This window comes from Haemaphysalis longicornis, unplaced genomic scaffold (genome assembly GCF_048455015.1).
Source record: "Haemaphysalis longicornis isolate Haplotype H1 unplaced genomic scaffold, Haemaphysalis longicornis Haplotype H1 scaffold_9, whole genome shotgun sequence".
NCBI classification, from domain to species: Eukaryota; Metazoa; Arthropoda; class Arachnida; order Ixodida; family Ixodidae; genus Haemaphysalis; species Haemaphysalis longicornis.
In genome coordinates, this window is record NW_027526460.1 from 16,239,577 (window position 1) to 16,260,809 (window position 21,233).

At 46.5% G+C, this 21,233-nt stretch overlaps 1 protein-coding gene across 1 annotated transcript in view; it reads right to left on the reverse strand.

Annotated features, from left to right (window-relative positions):
* Positions 1-714: 714 nt before the first annotated feature.
* LOC144151607 (cell adhesion molecule Dscam1-like) overlaps positions 715-21,233 on the reverse strand; it is a 54,602-nt gene continuing 34,083 nt past the window's right edge. Inside the window, exons 7-15 of the mRNA XM_077682718.1 lie at positions 20,231-20,353; positions 16,923-17,087; positions 13,395-13,465; positions 12,142-12,370; positions 11,686-11,784; positions 9,203-9,394; positions 3,488-3,640; positions 2,359-2,531; positions 715-1,007 (exon numbers count right to left, since the gene is read on the reverse strand). Of these exons, the coding sequence (XP_077538844.1) occupies positions 915-1,007; positions 2,359-2,531; positions 3,488-3,640; positions 9,203-9,394; positions 11,686-11,784; positions 12,142-12,370; positions 13,395-13,465; positions 16,923-17,087; positions 20,231-20,353 (1,298 nt within the window). The 3' untranslated portion in view covers positions 715-914. The remainder of the gene's footprint in view (positions 1,008-2,358; positions 2,532-3,487; positions 3,641-9,202; positions 9,395-11,685; positions 11,785-12,141; positions 12,371-13,394; positions 13,466-16,922; positions 17,088-20,230; positions 20,354-21,233) is intronic.

The following is a 21,233-nucleotide window of genomic DNA, read 5'->3' on the forward strand; positions in this document are numbered from 1 at the left end:
TAGCCTATTGTCTCTCCAGTTGTATTTAAAGAAAAGTTAAATACATCACACATGCGTGAAAGATATCAGCAGTATTTATTGATATGTTTACACCACTGGAATCACGCACCTCGTAGCAGAGGTAACACTCTGCTTATACGCATTTGTATATTTCCAGTTTAAGCCTTAATTATATTTACAGTGAACATGACAGACGATTTCGCTTCCTTCTCAGGCTTCGTTAACAGTCTTTCTTTTTAACGCCAACACTCCTAAAAGTTTACAGAAAACCAAACGGTTCATTTTGAGATGATGTTTGGTATTTAGACAACGAGGTCTCTAGTTATGTTATGCTAACATGCGCATTTCAACCAATGAACTTCGTGTTTAGTTTCGTAATCAGCCTTTCTGTTTTAAACTAATCATATAATTTTCAACTGCTAAGCCTAAACCCATCACATGTTAACACGACGGTAAAGTCCTGCTTTAGATGACAACGAATAAAAGAGTTGTTTTGCAACCTTTTTTGCAACTATGAAAAGCGCGGGCGAGAATGACGACGTAAGTAAAATGAATTGCGTTCCTCAACGGTTTGTACGCGCATTGACGCTCACTAGCAAAATTACTATACTTATAAACTTCCTTTCTTCTTAGGTCGGAATCAAATCTTTTCTTGGGCAAAAAAAAAAAAAAAACAAACAGGAAAACAGTTCGTCTAGAACACGTTCAGAGTCGCCAAAATCCGCAATGCCTCTCAGAAATAAGTCTCCTCATGTTTTTACAAAGCGCACTCAGACAACACGACAGGAAAAAATCCCCTAAACCTCTACTCAACATTCACTTTCCTTAACCGTTGCGCAAGCAGTATAGCTGCGTATTACAAAGCGGAAGACGGGTGTGGTGTTATGAAATCACGGGCTTGGCGCAAAATGGCGTCACTGATTTTTGTCGGAGGAGGAAGACGCGTCGAGAGCGAGGTGGGAGTTAGAGCCCCTGCCCTTGAGTCGTGCGCAGTTGCTGTCGTATATCTGCGGGGGGCGGGTGGAGGGGGAGACGGAAGAGAACGAGACACACAGAAGGCACGTTTTCTACCATTTTGCCATTGAATTTGACAGCACTTGAATTTGACAGCATAATGTTATTTATTACGTTGAAGACAGCATCACGATAAGGACGACCTCAGTGTCCATATGTTTGGCAGGACTGGGAAAAATTATTTCAAGGCTAATGCATAGCAAAACGCGACCCTTTTCGGCGTAATTAAAAGCTGCAAAAAGTCAGGAAACCAGTAAGGCCAGTAAACATTTTGGTATTTGGTGAAGCTTTTCGTCTATACATAGTGCGACAAACAATTTAACAGAGAAACACCAACTGCCTTGAGTTCTCAGTGAGGGGTCGCTTCCAGGTTGCATTCAAAGGGCACGCGCACTTGTAAGTGGTCTTTCATTATGCCGTCAGTTCAATAGAGAATGGAGTGATCCAAGGTAGGTACAGTTGCATCGCGCTGTAGTATTCTTCATCTCAAAAGAAAAATCAACTAAAAATCAACTGATTTTCAACAACACCGTTGGTTAGAAGTTGCCAGGGAAACCACTTTCAAGCATGGAAGGTGTAACTGTGAAACTCGTTAGCTTTTCTTTGCAACCGCACGACGTGCATTACCAGGGCCACGTGCCTTAATTTGTTAATAATATACGCAGTGCACAACAGCAGCGTACGTGATTTTAGTCCATTTCGGTTGTTTCCTTAGCCCACACGGCAGCTAAGTATTGAATGACCGGATATAAAAGCCATAGTTTAGTGAAAAATCCTCTCGTTCAGCGAAAGGTTTGAAGGAGCCGGGTGACTGCCTAACGAAGGTAAATTTTCTGCAAGACATATTCCTCTAACAACCTTGGTCTAGGCGCAACTCAAGGCACTCTGAAGCACTATGAAAGATCAAAAGTGGCGGAAATTGTGGGAACATAGGGAATTATAAATTTACTCCAGCATTAAACCATCTTCTGTATGCTTCCCATTTTACGTTCGGGGTCGTTCCGCCTTATTCTGATGTCGCAAGGACAGATTTGCAACATGTAAATCTCACACCCTTGTTTTCCTTTTCATTTTTATTCGCGTAAGGCCGCTAATCTTTTTCTGCAAAATAGTTACTGAAGTAATCCGGGCGTCATTACGGCGTATGCGGAAGTAATGTGGGCGCTCTTGTCAGATGGGCACGCATTAAAATCTTGGTTTAGTGGGGGGAAGCGTGTGGGAGTGAAAACGTGGGTGTGCTGAGCGCCTTGCAGTTTTGCTTACGGATGTGAGACACCCCGTGACCATGAGTAGTGTCTAGATTTTACAGTAGGGATCGGGGTGCGATTCGGCTGCGCAACTTACCGACGCGGTCTGGTTTGCGGCGGCTAACGCTGCCTGGGCGTCCCAGGGCGTGTCGTACACGGTGGACTCGGCCACGCTGCGCCGCGCGTACGACGACCTCGACGCCCCGGCGGCCTGCCAGTGGCCGCTGTCGCGGCTCTGTTGCACGCAGCTCTCGTACTTGACGTGGCTTCCTGCACCACACGGGGGCCACCGCAATGTGGAGGGCTCTAGGCGTGTGTGCCCGTCGACTTCGCATGTCGTGCAGGGGGACAAGACTTATAATTTCCATTGACGTCGCAAGAAGTGAGCAATCCAAATTACCTTCCGACGGAAGACGAGGGAATAGGGTGACGCATGAAAGTTGTACAAAATTGTGGCTGATTCCTCTCTCATTGGAATCGGTAAAACACGAAAGTGGAATGTGCATAGAAATCTGCAACTGAGCATGATTTGCTGGTCGGCGGCTGTCTTGTGGCTGTGCTTTTCGAGCGACGTCCTGCTGGCGGGTCGCTTCGGCAAAAGTGTACTGGCGTCATTTTTGTGACGGATATGACAGCAGTGAAATCTTGGTGTATCCAGGCATAAAACACTTTCATGTTAAAATATAAAATTCGAAAACGAACAACCCTAAGTATAACGTACTCTTTAGCAATAAAGGTTGCTTCCCCGCAAGAAGACCCTGTGTGCAAGGGTGCACCCTTTACAAGCCGCTTGGTTCGTTGTACTGGCGTCATTTCCGTGACGGATATGACGTCACTGAAATCTTCGTGTATACCGGAATAAAACACTTTCGTGTTAAGAAAAAGATGCTTCTTAGATAAGCTCCACTGCAGAGACAACAGCCTTGTGTGCGTGTGTGCGTGCGGAGGGCATGTTTTTCTCTTCATATTTATGTCGTGTGTAGAGCACATTAATTTTGAACAAGGTTGCATTCACTACAGTCAAGTTAGCTATTATTATGTAATTAATCCTGTGTTTGTTTTGGGAGTACACTTTCATAAAGAGAGCAAGGCAGAAGTTCATGATACGTAACAATGGAATCAAGACAACGTTTCTGATTGCAAAAAAGTGAGTTATTACAGCTGCGCATTATTTTTTTTTGGGACCACGTAGAAACGGAGAAAAGGAAAGAAACAAGGCGCCCTACCGCTACCGCGCAGGGTTCGTCGGTAGTAGGCGAGGGCAGCGGCCACGGAGATGACGATGATGCCGAATGAGACCGCCACGGGAACCAGAACTTGCGCGCGCAGGTAGAAGGGAACCTCGGCAGCTTCCACCGTCTCTTCGTCGCCCCAGGAACCTGCGGTGCGGCAGAACGCCTGTCTAGTGGTTGCGGCAACGAGCGCAAAATTATTGCACCGCGAACTAAGACGGGAAAAAGTGGCAGAAACTCCCTCCCGCGTGGGAACTGTCAGATAAAGGCTTAAGCCTCTCTGCTGCTTAAAGTCTGTTTCACTGTATGCAAAAACGCCTTGCTTGGAGGATACTTCTTAGTGGGCAATATAGGCATTCCGATATAAAATTGGGATGTTCTTAAAGCATTTTAATAATATCGCCGTAATACCTTATGTACCCGTATAAAACATTACAGGACAGGCCTTTTCAAAGCCGGCTACACCACAATACATAAACGTTTTCCGGGAAGACTTTTTTTTTTAGTACATGACAAGATCTTTGTATAAAAATACGAAGGCCCAAGATTTTTGATTAAATCCCTTCATGAGACCCTATGTATTCCTGTTAAACATTGGCCACGGAACACCTTTACGTTCGTCTTCACTCTGCAAAATTCATTGCTAGAGAGACATATCTAGAGCCTGTAAGAAAAGCCTGGTTTCACAGGCCCTATTGCCTCTTTCATAATCATTATACCATGAAAGTGTGACACAGCAAGTGTTACAGATAAATGGGCAGGTTTCTTCGTTTAGTCCATGTAGAAATTATTAAGAATTTAAAATATGCTTCGTGCGTAACACAAAAACACGCCTACGCAGTTACTTCGCGCCGTTACAGTGCGGGACACGAGACCCACACTACCTTCTGCGCTGGCTAAAAAATTAGCAGTGGCTTAGCTCGGCTATGCCAGGATATACGTAGCGTGAGCTAAGGTTCAGCTTGTTATTCTTAGCTTTCCTGGTTGTCTAGGAAACGTACCGCTATATGCATACCCCTACTGATACCTCTGCGCATGCGCACAAAATGAGAGGCGCTATCAAGCGGCTCCGGCGCAGCGCCAGACTTGGCTACTGCGCAACGGAGGCGCACAGCTGGGCACGCGGCGGCACCAGTGCGCCTGCCGCGCCTATTGTTGAATTCCAATGGCAGATCCGGAGCACTTTCGGAGCAACTTTTCTGCTCTCTCTGGAGCAGACGCGTTCCAATGGCCGATCGGGAGCGCCGTAGCAGCCGAGATCGTTTCGTGGAGCAAGAAAAGTTGCTCCGCCGAAATCGGCGGAGTCGGCCGGAACTCACTAGGGCGCTTACTTTTGTCGCGTGACGTCGCCAACGTCGCCAACGTCGTCACCATCTGCGCTTCCGGCCAGTGCTCGCCTTCTCTGCCTCCTCCAGCCGCTCAGCGCGAGAGTATAGTGCCTAGAATATACCGTGTATTCTAGAATATACTGTATACTGAATATAATGTATACTGTATATACAGTATATTCTAGGCACTATATATTCTAGGCACTATAGCGAGAGGAACGCGCTTGCGGGAACCGGACGATTTCGGGAAGACGCGACGCAAAGAATGCTGGGGATTTCCTATTCCCGTCACGGTTCGGCACTTTGCTCCGGCGGGAGCGGCTGCGTTCCAAAGGCAGCTTTGGAGCACCTGCTCTTCGCGGAGTCTGCGCGCTCCGCGGTGGAGCACGGTGACCGCTACGGATCTGCCATTGGAATTAAACATATGACGTTACTCCTCTGGAAAGTGCAGACCGGAGCGGCGCGCGCGGCGGCGGCGGCTCCGGCGCGCCAGCTGTGCGCCGTGTGACGTCACTGCTCCTCGCGCATGCGCAGCACGGCTCTCCAGGAGCCACGCGAAGCTGCTCAACCTCGGCCAGTGTAGCTCACGCCACATAACATGAAGGAAGTGATTGAGAAAAAAGGGCACAAAATAAGATGTTTGCTGCGGATTCAGTGCCGAGTTTCGTACCATGACAAAACCAACGGATGCAAGTCCTAAATTCCCCCAGAACGTAAAAGCGGAAAAAAGGACGTGTTTTTCGTGCACTACGCTCGGTGTGGAAGAAGAAAAGTGTAAAGCAACGTAGGTAGAAACAGCTTCACACGAGGGCTGTTCCTTCATTTTGCCTCTTCTATGATTTCATGCATGCCCTTTTCTAAGTCAGTGCCGGCCCATATGCCTTTTTTAAAATCTAAAGTTCATTTTTCTTTCAGTCCTGTGGAATGTTGTCATGGTTCGGACGAAAAGGTAACAAGAGCTTCACTACTATGAATATATCAGGACAGGGTTCATGTTCAGGATCGTGTTTTCGTTTTATAAAAGCCTGGTGGATGTGCAGCAGTACGCTGGGGCTGAAAGCCTCGACGCCAGCTATAGCTTCCGGGCTGCGCGGAGAAATGAAAGTAAAAGAGCGCGTGAATGGCGAGTAAACTTGCACCGTTGCACCTGTATACGCAGACGGGTCAGGTACGCAGTGAAAAGGGTTCCCAGACGGTGCAGGAATGCACGCTTTCCCTTAGCCCGTATTCCCCGAGGGCGATTTGATTGAAAGCTGCTCTCGCGTGTTACGTATACGGCCTCATATTTCACGTACCCCCGCGAGACGAGCGATAACGACGAGAAAGGAAAAGGAATAACAGGAGGCAAAAAAAAAAAAAAAAAAAAACAAGCCTTTTTCAAACCGCGAGGCGTGGGAAAAAAGTAACAATAAAAGTACCAGGAAGAACACAGGTAAAGCTACGCGCCCATCGCGTCAATATTGTTCGAGCCGAGCCAACGGGAAGAAACACCTGGCGCTCAGGCTTACTGGCAAAACAGACGAAAAAAAGAAGGAATGAAGGATGGTGAAAGGCTGGAGAAACAGGAAGGTTAGTTCCAGGGAGAGCATTTTTCCAAGCTTGGCGCGTGAGAGGAAAAAGGTCGTCATAGCAACGCTGGTATTCAGTAGCGATATCTGAGCTGCACGGTTGCAGGTCGGCGTGACGCTTCCTCACCTCGGGCTATGTATCGACGGAAGGGCGAGGAGGTGGGAAACAAAGGGAGGAGAGGGTAGGAAGTGAGCCGAGAGATTAGCCGGCAGTGCATGTTTATTCCGGGGCGTTGACCGGGCCGATGAGAAAGGGTCGTCATTTTGCGGTCGCCGCGCATTACGGGTCGGTGTGTTCCCTTCGGCCGCACTGTTTAGGCAGAATCCCGGGTGAGCCCTTAGGATTCATTTACTGAAGGAACTCGGCTGACGCTTCTCACGTATTATTACACAACAATTATTTTTAAAACGCAATATTTGACGAGTAGCTTTAATGGAACTTTACATTCCATGAAGTTTTCGGGAAACACCAGGAATTGGGCAAAATAACGATATCAGCCGTTAAAAATACGGCGTTTCTTACAGGGGGCCCGAATTGCTTCTAAAAGTACCCAGTCTCTCTTAAACATTTTGTATCTGCGTGCGTGGAGACGTTAAACATAGAATAAACCAGTAGAATACTCTTCATAGCACGTGCGACCAAGTTTAGGCCCACAGGATCATGGCAACTTCTCTTGTGTTCAGAACTTTGACTTTTATTCTCACTTTTCATTTGGTTTATATATGCATTAGTGAATAAGCTCTCTGTCCCTCTGACATCAGCCGCTCATGAAGCTCTCTCTCTCTCTGGGCTGCTCGCGAAGAGGCCAGAGCTGTTGCTCCACGCTGCGTCGCATCCGCGCGTGATCCTGTTGGCGTTGCTGCGAGAACATCCAGAGTCACACGCTCTCTCTGGCCGCTCCGATAGCCGTCAGTCGGTGAGCGAGGACATCTCTGGGCGTTTTGGCGGTGCATGATGGGGCCGCGAACTAGGCATTGGGTTTGTTTGTTTATGTTTTGTTTTTACTGCCCGGCCGCGCCCGGCTATGTTATGTGTGTCCCAAACGAAGCGCATGTTTCATTCTTTATTAGATGCGACTGCATCTCATTCACTCGCCTTGTCCCTCCATACGGCGTTGTTGTCCATCCACACCCCTCCCCCTACACTATATAAAAAAAATAGTTAGCGGCGCCCGGTTTCGATCCCATGACCCTGTGGGCGGAACGCGAGGAACATGGTGCTCTTCCCACTGCGCCGCAAAACCGAGACAGAATCAAATGCTACGAACGCGCCTTATATCCTTAACTCATTCAAACTACGTCAAGAAGCTACTGATACAACACATGATGGGCCAATGGTTAACACTTGCAATAAAAGAAAAGAAGCTCCCACTTACAGCAACAATGATGGAGTAAAGGTCGTTGCGACAGCGAAGCCCCAAGCATACCACTTAGAGAGATTGACCAAGATTGGCCAATAAAACATAATAATAATCATAAATCATAATAATCATACGCGTTCCCGACACGTTTCACGCGATTTCAGAATCAATCCAACGGAAACACCAAGTGAACCCCACGATGCGTCGCATCAACACAGGGTTTCCCTCGCGGGGAGGTGGGCGCAATTTTTTTTGATGCCGCACGGGTTATCTTATTCTGATACAGAGAGCGTTTCGCCCTAACGTCACTAGCCTCGAAAAGTCTTCTTTGATCTACAACGTTCTAGATGTAAATCTACGGTTAGAGAAACACTCACGCCGAAAGATAAAAGCCTGCAGAGCAGACGCCGCCGGATTACGATCGCCGACGCTCGCTTGCGTACGTCACTCGGCTGACTGCTGCTTCGCCGCCTGTCTATTCTTTGAGTTGTTAGGGGAGCACACGTTCGCTCCAATAAACTTGTTTTCCTTGAAGACAACTGCGTCGTCTTTGGCATCGTGACAATGTGATAGAGTAGTTGGCTGAGAGGACCTCGCCTAATGTGCCACTACCAGCTTTGCTGTAAAGATTCATACATCAGAATAAAGAAAGGCTGCGTCTAATCTCATGGCGGTCGTGAGAATTACCTCCGAAAAATTCTCACGGCAGTTTCCATAAAAGATGGCTAGCCTAAAATTTGCTGAATAATATTACGTCCCAACGTAACCTAACATAACATAACCTCACCGATCCTGGCGTAACCTAACCGAACACGTCATAATCTACCCGAATCCAGCCCAACTGCAACAAACCTAATCTAACCCAGCCCAACGACACAGAACACAACCTTTATTAAACGTAATTCAACCCATTGTTGAATTCCTGTGCGTCGATCTCTTGATATAGTAAAACCCAGAGTAAAAAACATTAATAGAACCATGATGACCGAAAAATTCTGAAAGTTAAAAAAAAAAAACATCACAATGTCGAACCCCAACCTGAGCCTTCTCGTTTAAAACCGAGTAATATACCAGAGCGATACAGGGGCAGCTGCAAAAGCGGCTATTTAGGGAATATTTATTCCATAGAATCTCCGCGTAGCGTGCTTATCCAATAAGACGCGACTGCCGTGAGAAATTTCTGACGTTAATTCTGACGGTTGCCGCGATTATAGACACTACTTAAAGAAAATGATTTCGGTTCAACATTCGATTTCGCAGCGAATCATAAGCGGTTTCTCGCGCGAACTAGCGAGGCTGTCGAAGATGCACTGTCATGCAGCGTTAAAAGGCTCAATCCCTTCGAGAAGATCGGTGCATAACTTTGCGCCGCGGTTTGCCCACGCACTCCGAACACAAAGGACGGCTCGTGGTACCACTTTCTAGTTGCGAACGACAAAGCGAGGCGTCCACCGCACCGTGCCGGAGCGTGGTGAAGGAGGCGGGCCTGGACAGCTGGCCCCTTCCCTCGAGGTTGTAGGCGGCGAGGCGCACTTGGTACTGCGTGTCCCTGTGCAGCCCGCGCAGCTGCATCTTGCGTGCGTGAGGCGGGAAGTAGACCGAGCGCCAGCTGCCGCCCTCGGGGTTCTTGTACATCACCAGGTACTCTGCGGGCAGCGAGCGCGCAAATAATATCAAAGCCCATTTCTTAGAAGAGAGATTATAAAAACACGAAGCTTTCTCCATGCAACCTTAAACAAAGTTAGTCCAAAATCCAAGCTGCTTCGACCGTGTAGGAATGACGCAATCGGATAGACGTCACCCTCATGACTCGAGGGACCCAGGTTCAATTACGGCCATGGGAAGCGTATTTTTTTAGGGGCGAAGCACGTTAGTACCTCGCTTCTTCCGGAACTTGGCGTCCGTGTACACAGTGTTGCGCATGCGGGAGTAGCATTGGATTGGATTGGATTTGGATTGGATTAGATTGAAATGGATTGAAATGGATTGGATTAAATTGAATTATATCGGATTGGATTGGAATTGTATATACGGTACACACACGTTGTTACTCATTTACATGCGCGAGTGGGCAATGCCACGGGTGATTTACGGTAAGAACGACCCCCAGTGCTTCGCCCACTCGTCATGATTCACTTGGTGGAGATGCGTGAATGCGTGAATTGGTGGAGATGCGTGGAGATGCGTGGTGGAGATGCGTGGTGGAGATGCGTGAATGCACTTTATAAGCGACCCCAAACCAACCACCGCCGGCGGCGGCGGCGTCGGCGTCCGCAGTGCTCCTCTATAAAGAAACAGCATCCGGCGCCAGGTTTCGATCCGCGGACTTTGCGGCCGCAGCGCGACGCTCTACCGACCAAGCCACGGACGCGACGTGATATCAGCGTTAGTGACGCGCCTTATATCTTTAACGCATTCAAACTACGTCGTCAGCGGCGTGCGTTGGCGACTCAGCGGCGTTATAGCGGCTTGATAACTGCGTGGTGTACACGTGATACTACAAACCCGATGGAAGAGATGGAAGAGAAGGCGGCGAGGCGGTGGGCTGCGGGGGCCGAGCGCAAGCGCCGCAAGCGGGCCGACAACCGTGCATTCGCACTTTCACATTCTCCCCCTCGGGGAAATGCGGGGGAATTTTTTCTTGAGACGCTTGAAGTGCCTTTGTGGAAACCCACTGCGTAAGTTGGCTTTTCTGCAGTGCGTTTTTGTCGTAGCAATTCGGATTTTGTACCTTGATTTTGCAGTTTCATGACATTGGTTTTCGAATAGAGAAAGCTCCGCGTTTCAACTATTTTTCAGTTCAACCCACGAACATCGTGATCGTCAGAGAAAGCTGGCTTTCCTGCAATGCGTTTTGGGGCAGCCACGCCATCAGTGAGGCTCATAAGGCTTCGCTTCAATACCTTATGCCAGCAACTGGGAAGACGTGCACTTCGTGCGCGTGCCGTATCTTCAAGTCCAAAGCAATGATAACGTGTCCGTGCTCACCGCAGGAATCAATCAATCAATCAATCAATCAATCAATCAATCAATCAATCAATCAATCAATCAATCAATCAATCAATCAATCAATCAATCAATCAATCAATCAATCAATCAATCAATCAATCAATCAATAAATCAATCAATGATAATTTTTATAGCATATCAACGCATCCGGGGCAGCCGATAGGCCTTTGCAGTGGTGCGCGAATAAAAAGAAATGCATAAAACTACACTAGTAACAGGGAGATTGCGTGCACTATGTACAATAAAACAAACTGGCGGGAAGCAGGAAAAGATAGTTTTGTCATGCAGATCAATTGGAAGATAAACACACTATGGACTAATGAGTAAAGTGAGAACGATATTTCATAATATATCAAACGTAACAAAAGAAAGAAAAACATTCTTGACACGCACAGCAAGCATGCTGCGCAAGCAGGAAAATAACCACACAATACTACAGCACACTGAAATGCGAAACAGCGCAAAAAGACGGGACAAGGAAACGACGACACAAGCGCCTTGTGTCGTCGTTTCCTTGTCCCGTCTTTTTGCGCTGTTTCGAATTTCAGTGTGCACCAACTAGCCCAAACCACCGTTCTAACTACAGCACAAGCCGTATGCAGGATGTGCTAGGATGCATTATTTTGAAGAAAACCCTCGGCTTAAAGGCTGATTCGTGGTACCCTACCACTTCAGCGACTGCAGCAGCTGAAGCCAGGGCAATGCCATGAAAGGTTCCAAAGCATTTTATAACTTGATATTTCTTGCCTTTTACTGGTTACCGGTATTCACAATGCGAACGTTTTATTTGAAGGTGAGCATTGACAAACAGAAACAATAATTTAACTTGCGTGACGCATTGTGCCTAGCGCTAAAAAACTCGATGTATGCCTGCCTGCTCGAAACAGTGAATGGCGACGTTTCGTACACGTTTTCCTAGCACTCACGTGTTACTCCGTCGGTGGGATTCTGCTTGGAAGTGACCGTCAACAGCACAGAACAGCACGTCACTTCGCTCGTGAAGAAGGTGGGAGGTCCAGGCAACCCTGCCGATTGGACGGTCAGAACAGAGGAAGAAAGATAAAATACATTAGAAATAGCTAGAATAACCGAAAAAGGGAGCAAGCCGGAGTTGATCCGCAACTCGCTGCACCACTCAATTATGGAAAGCCGAACTCGCTACTCCCGCCGCTGCTCCGCCATCCGATTAAGCATGCACTAGGGCACAAATGAGAGTGTTAGCCCCGAAGCAACACGTCGGTGCGCGGAGGGCAGAGATGGGGAAAAAAGAGGAGAGGTACAGGGGAGTGTGGGAGCGCTGCAGATACGTCAGGCGGGAAAGATTGAGCCCCAAAAAAGTGATGGGAAGAGAGAAACGGGGAGGGAAGGATTGGGCGGCTCACCGGACGCGAAAGGGTGCACCGCGATTTGGTGCGACGACGGGCTTTGGCCGGCCCTGTTGAAGGCCTGCACGATGATGGAGTAAGCCGTGCGCGGCTTGAGGTCGTTGATCACCGCCGACTCTGCGCCGCCCGTGACCGTCTGGTAGTTGTAGGGCAGGTTCGAGTCGTACGCCTTGTAGCCCACGTAATAGCCCTGGATCTTGCCGTTGCGGTGCTCAGCCGGAGGACCCTTCGTTGTTGTGACGGCGTAATGAGAACCGGATGTAGGAGTTGTTACGGGGGAGGCCATGCTGCAGTCTCTAACGACTTTCGAGTTCTGCGATTATTTTTGTTGCAGTTGAGACCTTCCTAATTGCGCTGGCGCTTCTAATGTCATTAGTGCTTCTTTCGTCTTAATTGATCATTCGCAAGTCAAGAGCGCCTCTTAGCCCCCGACACTCTTAGGGATAGAAGAAATAAAGAATCCTTTGCCATGCAATTTTATTCTTTCATAATACTAGGACAATGACTTTCTTTCGCTTCCGCGTATAAATAATATTCCAAACTCACCGCGAAATAATTGGCAACAAAAAACGCATTTGCCATAGGCTGAACTGTTCATTAGCAACGTATTTTTGAGGAGGCTTATGGAAGTCGGTGTCTCTGCATTCAAAATGAACGTGATTTTTTTTAATACCAGAAATAAGTGACCTGGAAAGATCGTTGATGAAATGTTAAGCTCCAACGAAGAACTGCGCTTTGTAGTCGCCTTATAGGATAAGTTGGGCTCAACCTAAGAGAGAAAAGCTTTGGTGACAAAATTGGTTGACCTGATTTGCTTGCTTTGTTCAGAGGTATTTTGTTTTCGTATGCTTGTGTACTAAGCTATTGTAGCGTTATTATAATAAGGTAGGTAGTAAACTGAATACACAGCGGCTCTTGGGGAATACTCAGGCTTTCCCGTTCAATTAAGCTGAGACATAGTAGGAATTAAGTTGTATGGACAATGTAGCTTTGGAACGTTCTTGGAGCTCGCGTCCAAATGCAAATGTAAAAGAAATCACAGCTTAACATTTAATGTACAGCAAAATCAACACACTGCGGACTACGAAAGAACGCCCGTGTGTTCGAGATTTCGGCGCACGTTAAAGATCCCCAGGTGGTCAAAATTAATCCGGGGCCCTCCACTACGGCGCGCCTCATCGCCTGCGTTGCGTCGGTGCGTTAGACCCTACAGTGAATCAACGGAATACAAAAGAAGGAAAGTAACACACCTTCCACATCACCATGACTTCCCTCTCTCCGATCGGGGTGGAATGCACATCTGTTGGCGGCGCGGATGGTGCTGCGTTTGAAACAAACCGACCGATTTGGCGTCAGCGCTCTTCAAAATATTGTACAGCGGTGAGGCAAACAAACAAATGTTATATAAGGATGCCGACTGCACAGCTGTCTCGTATTATAGTTGCGGGATAATGCACTTGGGGAATACTGTTGTAATTATTGCAAATTGTACGTTGTTCTTTGCGTTATACCCTGTAAAGAGTGTTGTCCTCAGTACACTTAGACGAGAAAAATAGATATTATGCCTGGTGTATTCTTTATTAACACTAATTCGCAATTTATACCCGCGAAGGCGACCAGGCATTACAAAATTAACATTTACCTTCTTAGGAAGCATGGATGCTTGTGTGTGGGTGCATGAATCCACGAGTGTTATGATTTATTTGCTTGCGCTAGTGATCAGTGGCGTAGACAAAACGTTCTGTATGGCTGTTTTGTTTGTTGTGTGTCGATTTTTGTGCCCCTAGCACCAAAGAAAAGCGAAGCGGGCTTGATTTGCTTTGATATGTTTGCCTATTTGTGTATTATCAGAACGTCTCTAAAGACCAAATCAAATATCTTGTGTTTTCTATATTTTTACACGAGGATATTTATTCACATATTTATCAACACAATGTCCCATTTCTTCATTTGTTTGAATAAATAGTTTTATAGACAACCTTTGTTTGCCGTCGCATTAGTACAAGGAAGGCATTAATGTGCGCCCACTCTGGGACAGAACTCTGAACGCAGCGGTTTCAACTATCAAGGTCAATTTTTCCGCAAAACGGCGGCCAAGGACCCGCTGCACACTTGTAGCTAATGCTGTTATTTAAGTTAAGCACTTCAGAATACAAACCACGTGTTGTGGCGCCGGGCTGAGTATGAACATCATGTGGTAGCTTAAACCACTCCATAGAAAGGTTCTTTATAGCATATTAGAGTACACGCTCTTCGCTGCTCAACACAGCAGTACAAAATACAGCGGGAGACATCCCGGCTTAATTTAGTACAAGCAGCTTTTGCTCACACAATTTTGGCACCCCTGAAACCATTGATGTGCACCGTTAAAATACATGTCATGATTGCACTTATTGCTTCACGCGTCTCCTTAGTAGTTGTAGTAACTTTTTATGTCCTTTGCATTAGAATTCGCGCTGCGAAACTATCTTACAAGCTTGCCGGATTGCTTAAGCGAACTGTTGGGCGGTAAGTCTGCTTTCCGGTTTTGAATGAGAAGTCATTTACCTTTCCTTAGCGCGCTCGCATGCTCGTTCTGTTTTTTTTTTTTTCCTTTTGGTCCCCCCTTCGTTCGCATTTAAAGTACATAGAAATCCTTGCCGTATACATGGCATCGCCGTAGAGTAGTGGTTAAGCCACTTGTTTGTCCCCCCGTGTCCCTGAGGTTCCCTAAGGTTCCCTGAGGTCGATTCCCATCCCTACCTGCTCGGGTTCAGCTCTTTAGTTCGACGGCTGTGCGTGGACGTAGATTCTTGCAACCATCCGATGTGGCCAACCCCTGGTTTTTACTCCCATAACAGATTGTGTATTTCGGCGTAGTTTTGTGTATCTACGTAGATATACTAATTATTCTGATAATTTGCTGTGTTTTGCATCCCACAACCAGAAAATGTTGATTTACTTTGCCGTGACATTTCAGCCAAGAAGTATTGTTATGCCCAGCCCCTCTACATTGCCTTGGCGCTTGAGAGCATGCGAAATAAATAAATTAAATAAACAAATAGTACGCCTTCACATTAACAAGAGCAGGAGATGCTTTCTTTTCCCTGTTCGCTGCCATTTTATTAGGATTTAGGCATTCTATGCTTAATATATCGTAGGATATTCGCTGCACAAGGCCACAACGTCCGACGAGGATTAAACAATCACACTTAACGTTTCTTCTTCGCTGGTTGTACATAAGTACTGAAGTCGGACATGAGTTTTCGTATGTAAAATCAAGCCGACTGCTATCAAAAGGCTTTTTTTTATTGTGATAAATCCTATAAGCAATCGCACATTAAGAACAACTTGTGGTGAAAAACGCCTCCAAAGGGAGGAGCTGGAAACATCCTGACTCTAAAGCATACAACGAGCGCAATTCTGAAAAAAAATGTAGCACTGATGTCGCGTTAACCCACAAGAAAGAGCAGCTTGCGTGCTTTAATCGGCTCTGACAGCAGACAAAAATGCACCGTTCGCCATTTATTAACTGCTGCCTGCGGAAATGCTGCACGAAAAGCGAAAAAATGCAGAACTAGTGCAGCCTGGCCCCGAATAGCTGCGTTTTTACCTTCTGATTCGGCGACCTTACCTTTAATGTACTCGGCATAAAGATTCCACAACTGCCTGGCTTTTCATCCTTTCCAGCTAAATTTAAATCGGGGGCTTAAAGCGTCGGGAAAACACCTGTCCTTCTACGCACGCGAGAGCGGAGGCATACGAAATTATTTATACCGCCTCGCTCTTTTATCATAATGCTCTCCACCTTTGCCCCTTTTGCAAGTCAGGTCAAAGGCAGGACTCTCTAATAACGGGCTCGTGAAAGGTTTATGGTGCAGTCGCTGGCTTAAAATTTGTCTCTGTGCGCGGCCAAGCGTAGCGGGAAAAAATACAGAGTTGAAAAGGAACAGAAAAAGAGTGGAGTTGAAACAAGAAACCTTCATGAATTTTGAGATACTGCCTCACATGTGGGGTCTTTTCTCGTGCATTTAGAATGTAATAGTAGTCCATGATTAACATCATGGCATTTTCATATCCATATTTGTCGTTTTTACGTTGCATATCTACAATTACTTTGCTTGTTGTAGAGGGCTCTGCTTAGATTATGTTTAATCGTCTAGCAACAATGCACTGGCCGTGTATGTGCTGATATACGTACGTATGCAGACAGACAGACAGACAGACAGACAGACAGACAGACAGACAGACAGACAGACAGACAGACAAAAAGGAAGGGGCGAACGAAAAAAAGCAATAAGGAAGAAATAAAAAGAGAAAGAAAGCAGAAGGAGAGAAAGTCAGGAAGAAGTAAATGAACAAAAAAGAAAGAAAGAGAGAAAAGAAAGGAAGACCGTTCAAATAAAGCGATAAGGCAAAACATTGAGCAATATCAGGTTCTGCAGACGAACATTTTGGCTCAACAAGAAAGTGTTTTAAAAGGTAGAATAGACATATGATTTTATGCGAAAGTAAGAATAGTAAGACAGATCGCGCTTTGCGGCCCATGCGGGAGGAAACATAAATGCCGTCGTTGCTGCCGGCCGGCCATTTCTGCTGCCGGGTGGCGCTGGCAATCTTTACCGTGTTTCCCGCACGCGCTACAACCAGAACAAGAACACGAAGCAACGCGCGTAGCAGCGGCTCTTGTTGGGCGTGTCGTGGCAGGCAATCTGGTGTTCGCCTAGCACCTCGGCAGTCGGAAAAGAACGACGAAATCGAGGTTTGGTGTAGGGAAGGGGAGGAGACGGGCGTAGTACCTTCCTCGCTTGTGACGAAGTGGACGGCCACGGAGGGCCCGCTGAGGCCCACGTCGTTCTGCGAGACGATGTGTCCCGAGTACTCGTTTCCCGGCTGCAGGTCCTGGAGGTAGGCGGACGTCTCCGTGCCGGGAACGCTGGCGCTGGACAGCTTCCGGCCTCGACCTGTCACCGCGGCCGCGGTGGCGGGAAATTGATTCGCTTACCGCTGCTTTGTGGAAACAGCCGGCGCTGGAACCAAGCTGCCGGACGGACGGAGGCAAAGAAACGAAACTTCGGGAGACAAGGGCTGCGGGAGTAGAGAGAAAAGTTTGCTCGTCGGGAGAGGCTGCCGCCTCGCGGATGATTGATCCTGCTCCGTCGGGAAATAAGGGAGGAATGAATACCGGGGGAAATAAAGAGAAACCGGAAGAGAAATAAGACGGCTGGAGAGGAGAGGTGGAAGAAGGAACAAGAATTGAGTGCGGTTGGGTCACTGCGCATATATGGAGGAGGAAGAATGAGTAAACGGGATAGAAACTAGGTTGAGGATGGGGATAGAGAAGCGCAAGAAAAAAAAAAAGAACGATGAAAGCGGTTAGAAAAGAACAAAGACGGAAACTGACCGCTGTATCCACTTGATTTGTTCTGAAATTTGTCTACTCAGTGCTGCGAGTCCCGTTGGTAGCGCACTTTATAAGCTATATAGCGGGTATCATAGCGAGAAGGAACAGCATGTTTTAATAAGGCTCTCCGAGCTCATTTTTAAATGACGATTCCGTTCTTTTATTCTTTTACTACATTTTATTCTTTTGTCGTCTGTGCCTCCTCCACAATTTTTTTCATAGGGCACAATCAAGACACACGTTAATAAGGCCGCCTCACACAATATCACCCCACTTAAATCACACTTGCCCATTAGCCCCGATAACCGGCGGTACGTCAGCATTTGCCTCGTCCTTTTTTCCTCACGCCATTATTCTATGAAACGCTTTACCCGCCGACATCGTCAAGTGTACCCATAACAAAAAATTTAGACATAAGCTTCAAAAGACGTTCACATGACGTATTAACGATGAAATTCTACTGTTGTGATTTGGTGGTACTTTTGGTGCGTCAACTGCTTTTTGTATTTTAATATTCTCTTCGCTTGAGTACACGGTCACCTCTGTACATTTTTTTGTGTAATTTTTATTTATGGTATTCTTTGTTTGTATTTTCCGGCTTTCGTCTTCTCCTTCTTGTTTTTTTTTTGCCTGTTTTGTTCAATGGTACTCATTGAAACCCTGTTATCCCCCCTTATGTAATGCCTCCGGGCCCTTAAGGGTATAATAAATGAAATGAAATGAAATGAAAACAAAAAATGTGGGAGGGGGGGGGGGGGCGTAGCGAAAGAATACAGTTTACGTTTTATATCTGGTTACGAAATGACCCTGTGAAATATCAGGCTTAAACAGGAAACAAAGAGAATGGTCGCTTCCAAGGTTGATTAGTCGTGGTTGTTAGCTAGTGGCTCCCGGAATTTGTCAGTATTTCGCAATGCAAAACAATTCTAGTAGGAATGATACTGGTAAAAATGAATGGCTCAGCGAGCAGGTCGAGCCACGCAGGCGGTCAATATTTCAAGGACTTTAAGGAGGCACGGGATGTGTGGTTGGGCTGGAGGAATAAAAAAAATCCCGTAATTTAGGTATATATTTATATATAAATACGAATTGGGAAGAAATCGAGGCGGCCATTGTTGCACTGAATTACAAGAGGTTGTAGTTCGAGGAGACGGATTTTCTGAAGCTGCCAACGCTGTACTATATGTCGTAAGTAGCTGTCATGGATCTGGGCGCACGATTTTGAACATAATCGAGTAATTACTAAATTGAGAGTGCATATTCTAGTTTTGCACGAATAAAAGATTCGCAAGATATTTGATGAAATGGGGAGGTAAAGACAGTGACCTTTTTATCAAACCAAGGAACTGCAAAGAACTTTGTCTTATTATGGCCCCACCTGGTAATTGTCAGCTATAGCTGACAATTAACCCTCCCTTCCCCCCCTCACTCTGAGGGTTCAAACAACTTTAAGGTGTAGAAGAACATATGGGCAACCTTCTTGTGAAGCGTTTTGGAAATTAATCGCAAGGCAATGAAGAGCTTGATTACTTCGTGAGTGCCTTCAGGCGTGCGCGAGAAAGTTATCCCACGGAGGAATTCGAAAAGAGCTGCTAATGGTACTCAGAGGACTCACCTTCTCTTTACGTATAGCTCTACTGTTATTGAAGTCCCGTCGCATATGTTTAATGCGTTTTCCGCCAGAACTCCATCTCACCAGTTTTGAAAGTCAATTTAAATAAAGTTTTCATAAGAATGACGCATCAACTAGAGTGTTTCAATTCAATATGAGCCAAATGTAAACTTACCGTCCCAATATTTCTCAAAATAACCGCATAATTTTTAAGAACTTGTGGCCGTCAACTTCCCCTAGCTGTCATGTAAAACATATCACATAATAGCTTTGATAGCGTCGCATTTAGTTCGGGTAAGAGACTCCCGTTTTTTTTTTTTTCAAATTCTCTTTAGGTGGACTTGGCTCATTTCGAAAAAAAAAAAGTGCCTCATTTAGTTGGAGTCATTTCTACTGAAGAAACTTTATAACTCTGAAAGAAGATGAACGACAACGACGAAAGATATGCTACATTATTGAAATATGAGCACTGGCCAATGTATTGCAGTTAAAAGTTTCATTGTTCTTGATTATTGCCTGCAGAAAAAAATAATAATGCGGCGCTGGCGAATGCACGGTGTTATACGCGAGCTTGTATTGCAAGAGTAAGGCGGCCAGGGTGAAGTTACATGGACGTTACGAAATTCATGCTGCTGACAAAATATAGATTAACACACCGAAAGCATGCATTGAGTGGCATAGGGACAACCTTTATATAATTTCTGAAATGTCGTCACCCAAGTAGAGATATCGGGGGAACGAAAGGATAAAGGGAATAAAAAAAAAAACATAACTTTCTCATTGCAAAATAAAGATGGTGGACTTTCTCTGTACACACAGGAAAAAGAAAGCTCGCTTTCAAAAGAACCCAAGACATACAAACGCACACACATAAAAAGCGAGATGATGCTCAGGCGCCTTCTCTCGATGCCCTCATCCGAATTTCTCTGGTAATGGCACCGGCAATTCGACAGCGATTTCGAAGGTCATGACGGCCGGCTGAAAAAACACTGGCCCCGTGTCGGGCGCCGAAAAAGCAATATATGTGGCAAGAAGAGAGGGTGAGGTTGGTTTAGAACTAAGGGGTGATCGTGATGGGGGTGGACACTGACCGTTTTCTCTCCAGTAGCGCAGAAGGAATTGGTTGACTTCGGCGAAAGGCTTCTTCCACGACACCCGCGCCGACCTCTTCCCGATGTCGTCCACTTTGACTCCGATGGGCGGTGATGGCAGCTCTGTGAGGGAGGCGTTGAATTCTATTACCCAAGCGGAAGGTCCTTGCAAGTCTGGACTAAGGGCCTCTTCAGCTGTTTTAGGTTTCTTTTTTCCAAGTGCTAAAGCGATAAGTGGCTCACTGAACAAAAATTAAAGCCGTTCCACTGAGTGTGAAAGCTGTCGGAAGTGCAGAGCAGTGATTCGCCATAATGGGCTGCAGCGCCATTATCCGGTCACGGCTGCCACCGAATGCATTTCAAATTCCCCGCCTTCGGAATGCTCGCGCACCCCCTGCCTAAAACTGCACCAGCAGGAGTTCTGTTTTTTTTTTTGCCCTTGCTTTAATCTTGTATGCTGGAGCTGTTTTGCGTCATTTAGAAGGCGTAATTTTTTTCTTGCGCTGCTGAAGCCTTTCTGCGTCGTTTCGAACGAGCCATTTTTTTCTTGCGCTGCCGCTTTTTTCGCTTACTATCGTAAAAACCAACCCCACGAGCGTTCCTAACTAAATGAACGTGAGGCCTGCCGGTTATATAGATAGATTTTGTCTTAAATGTACCTGCAGTTTTATTTGCGCTACATGTATGACAAGCGCCAGCGGTTCTCGAGGTTTGAACGGTTATGACTATATAAACCGCGCTCGTGGTTTTCGAAGCCTCAGCGTGACTCCTTGACGCCGGTACAGATGGCTCTAATTGGGTCCGTTATCTCGCTGCGCCGCCTGATTCCGGCAGTCGCATCGACCTTTGGCGAGCTGAGACGAAAGGCGAGCCCATAAAGTGCTCTACACTTAAAAAAGCCGCCGTGACAGAGAAGCGGCGCAAAACTTCCGGCTCTTAAATTCCGTGCGTGCGGGTTAACTTAGCCCTTAAGGTTAGGACGCCTAGCTTGGAAACGCGGTAC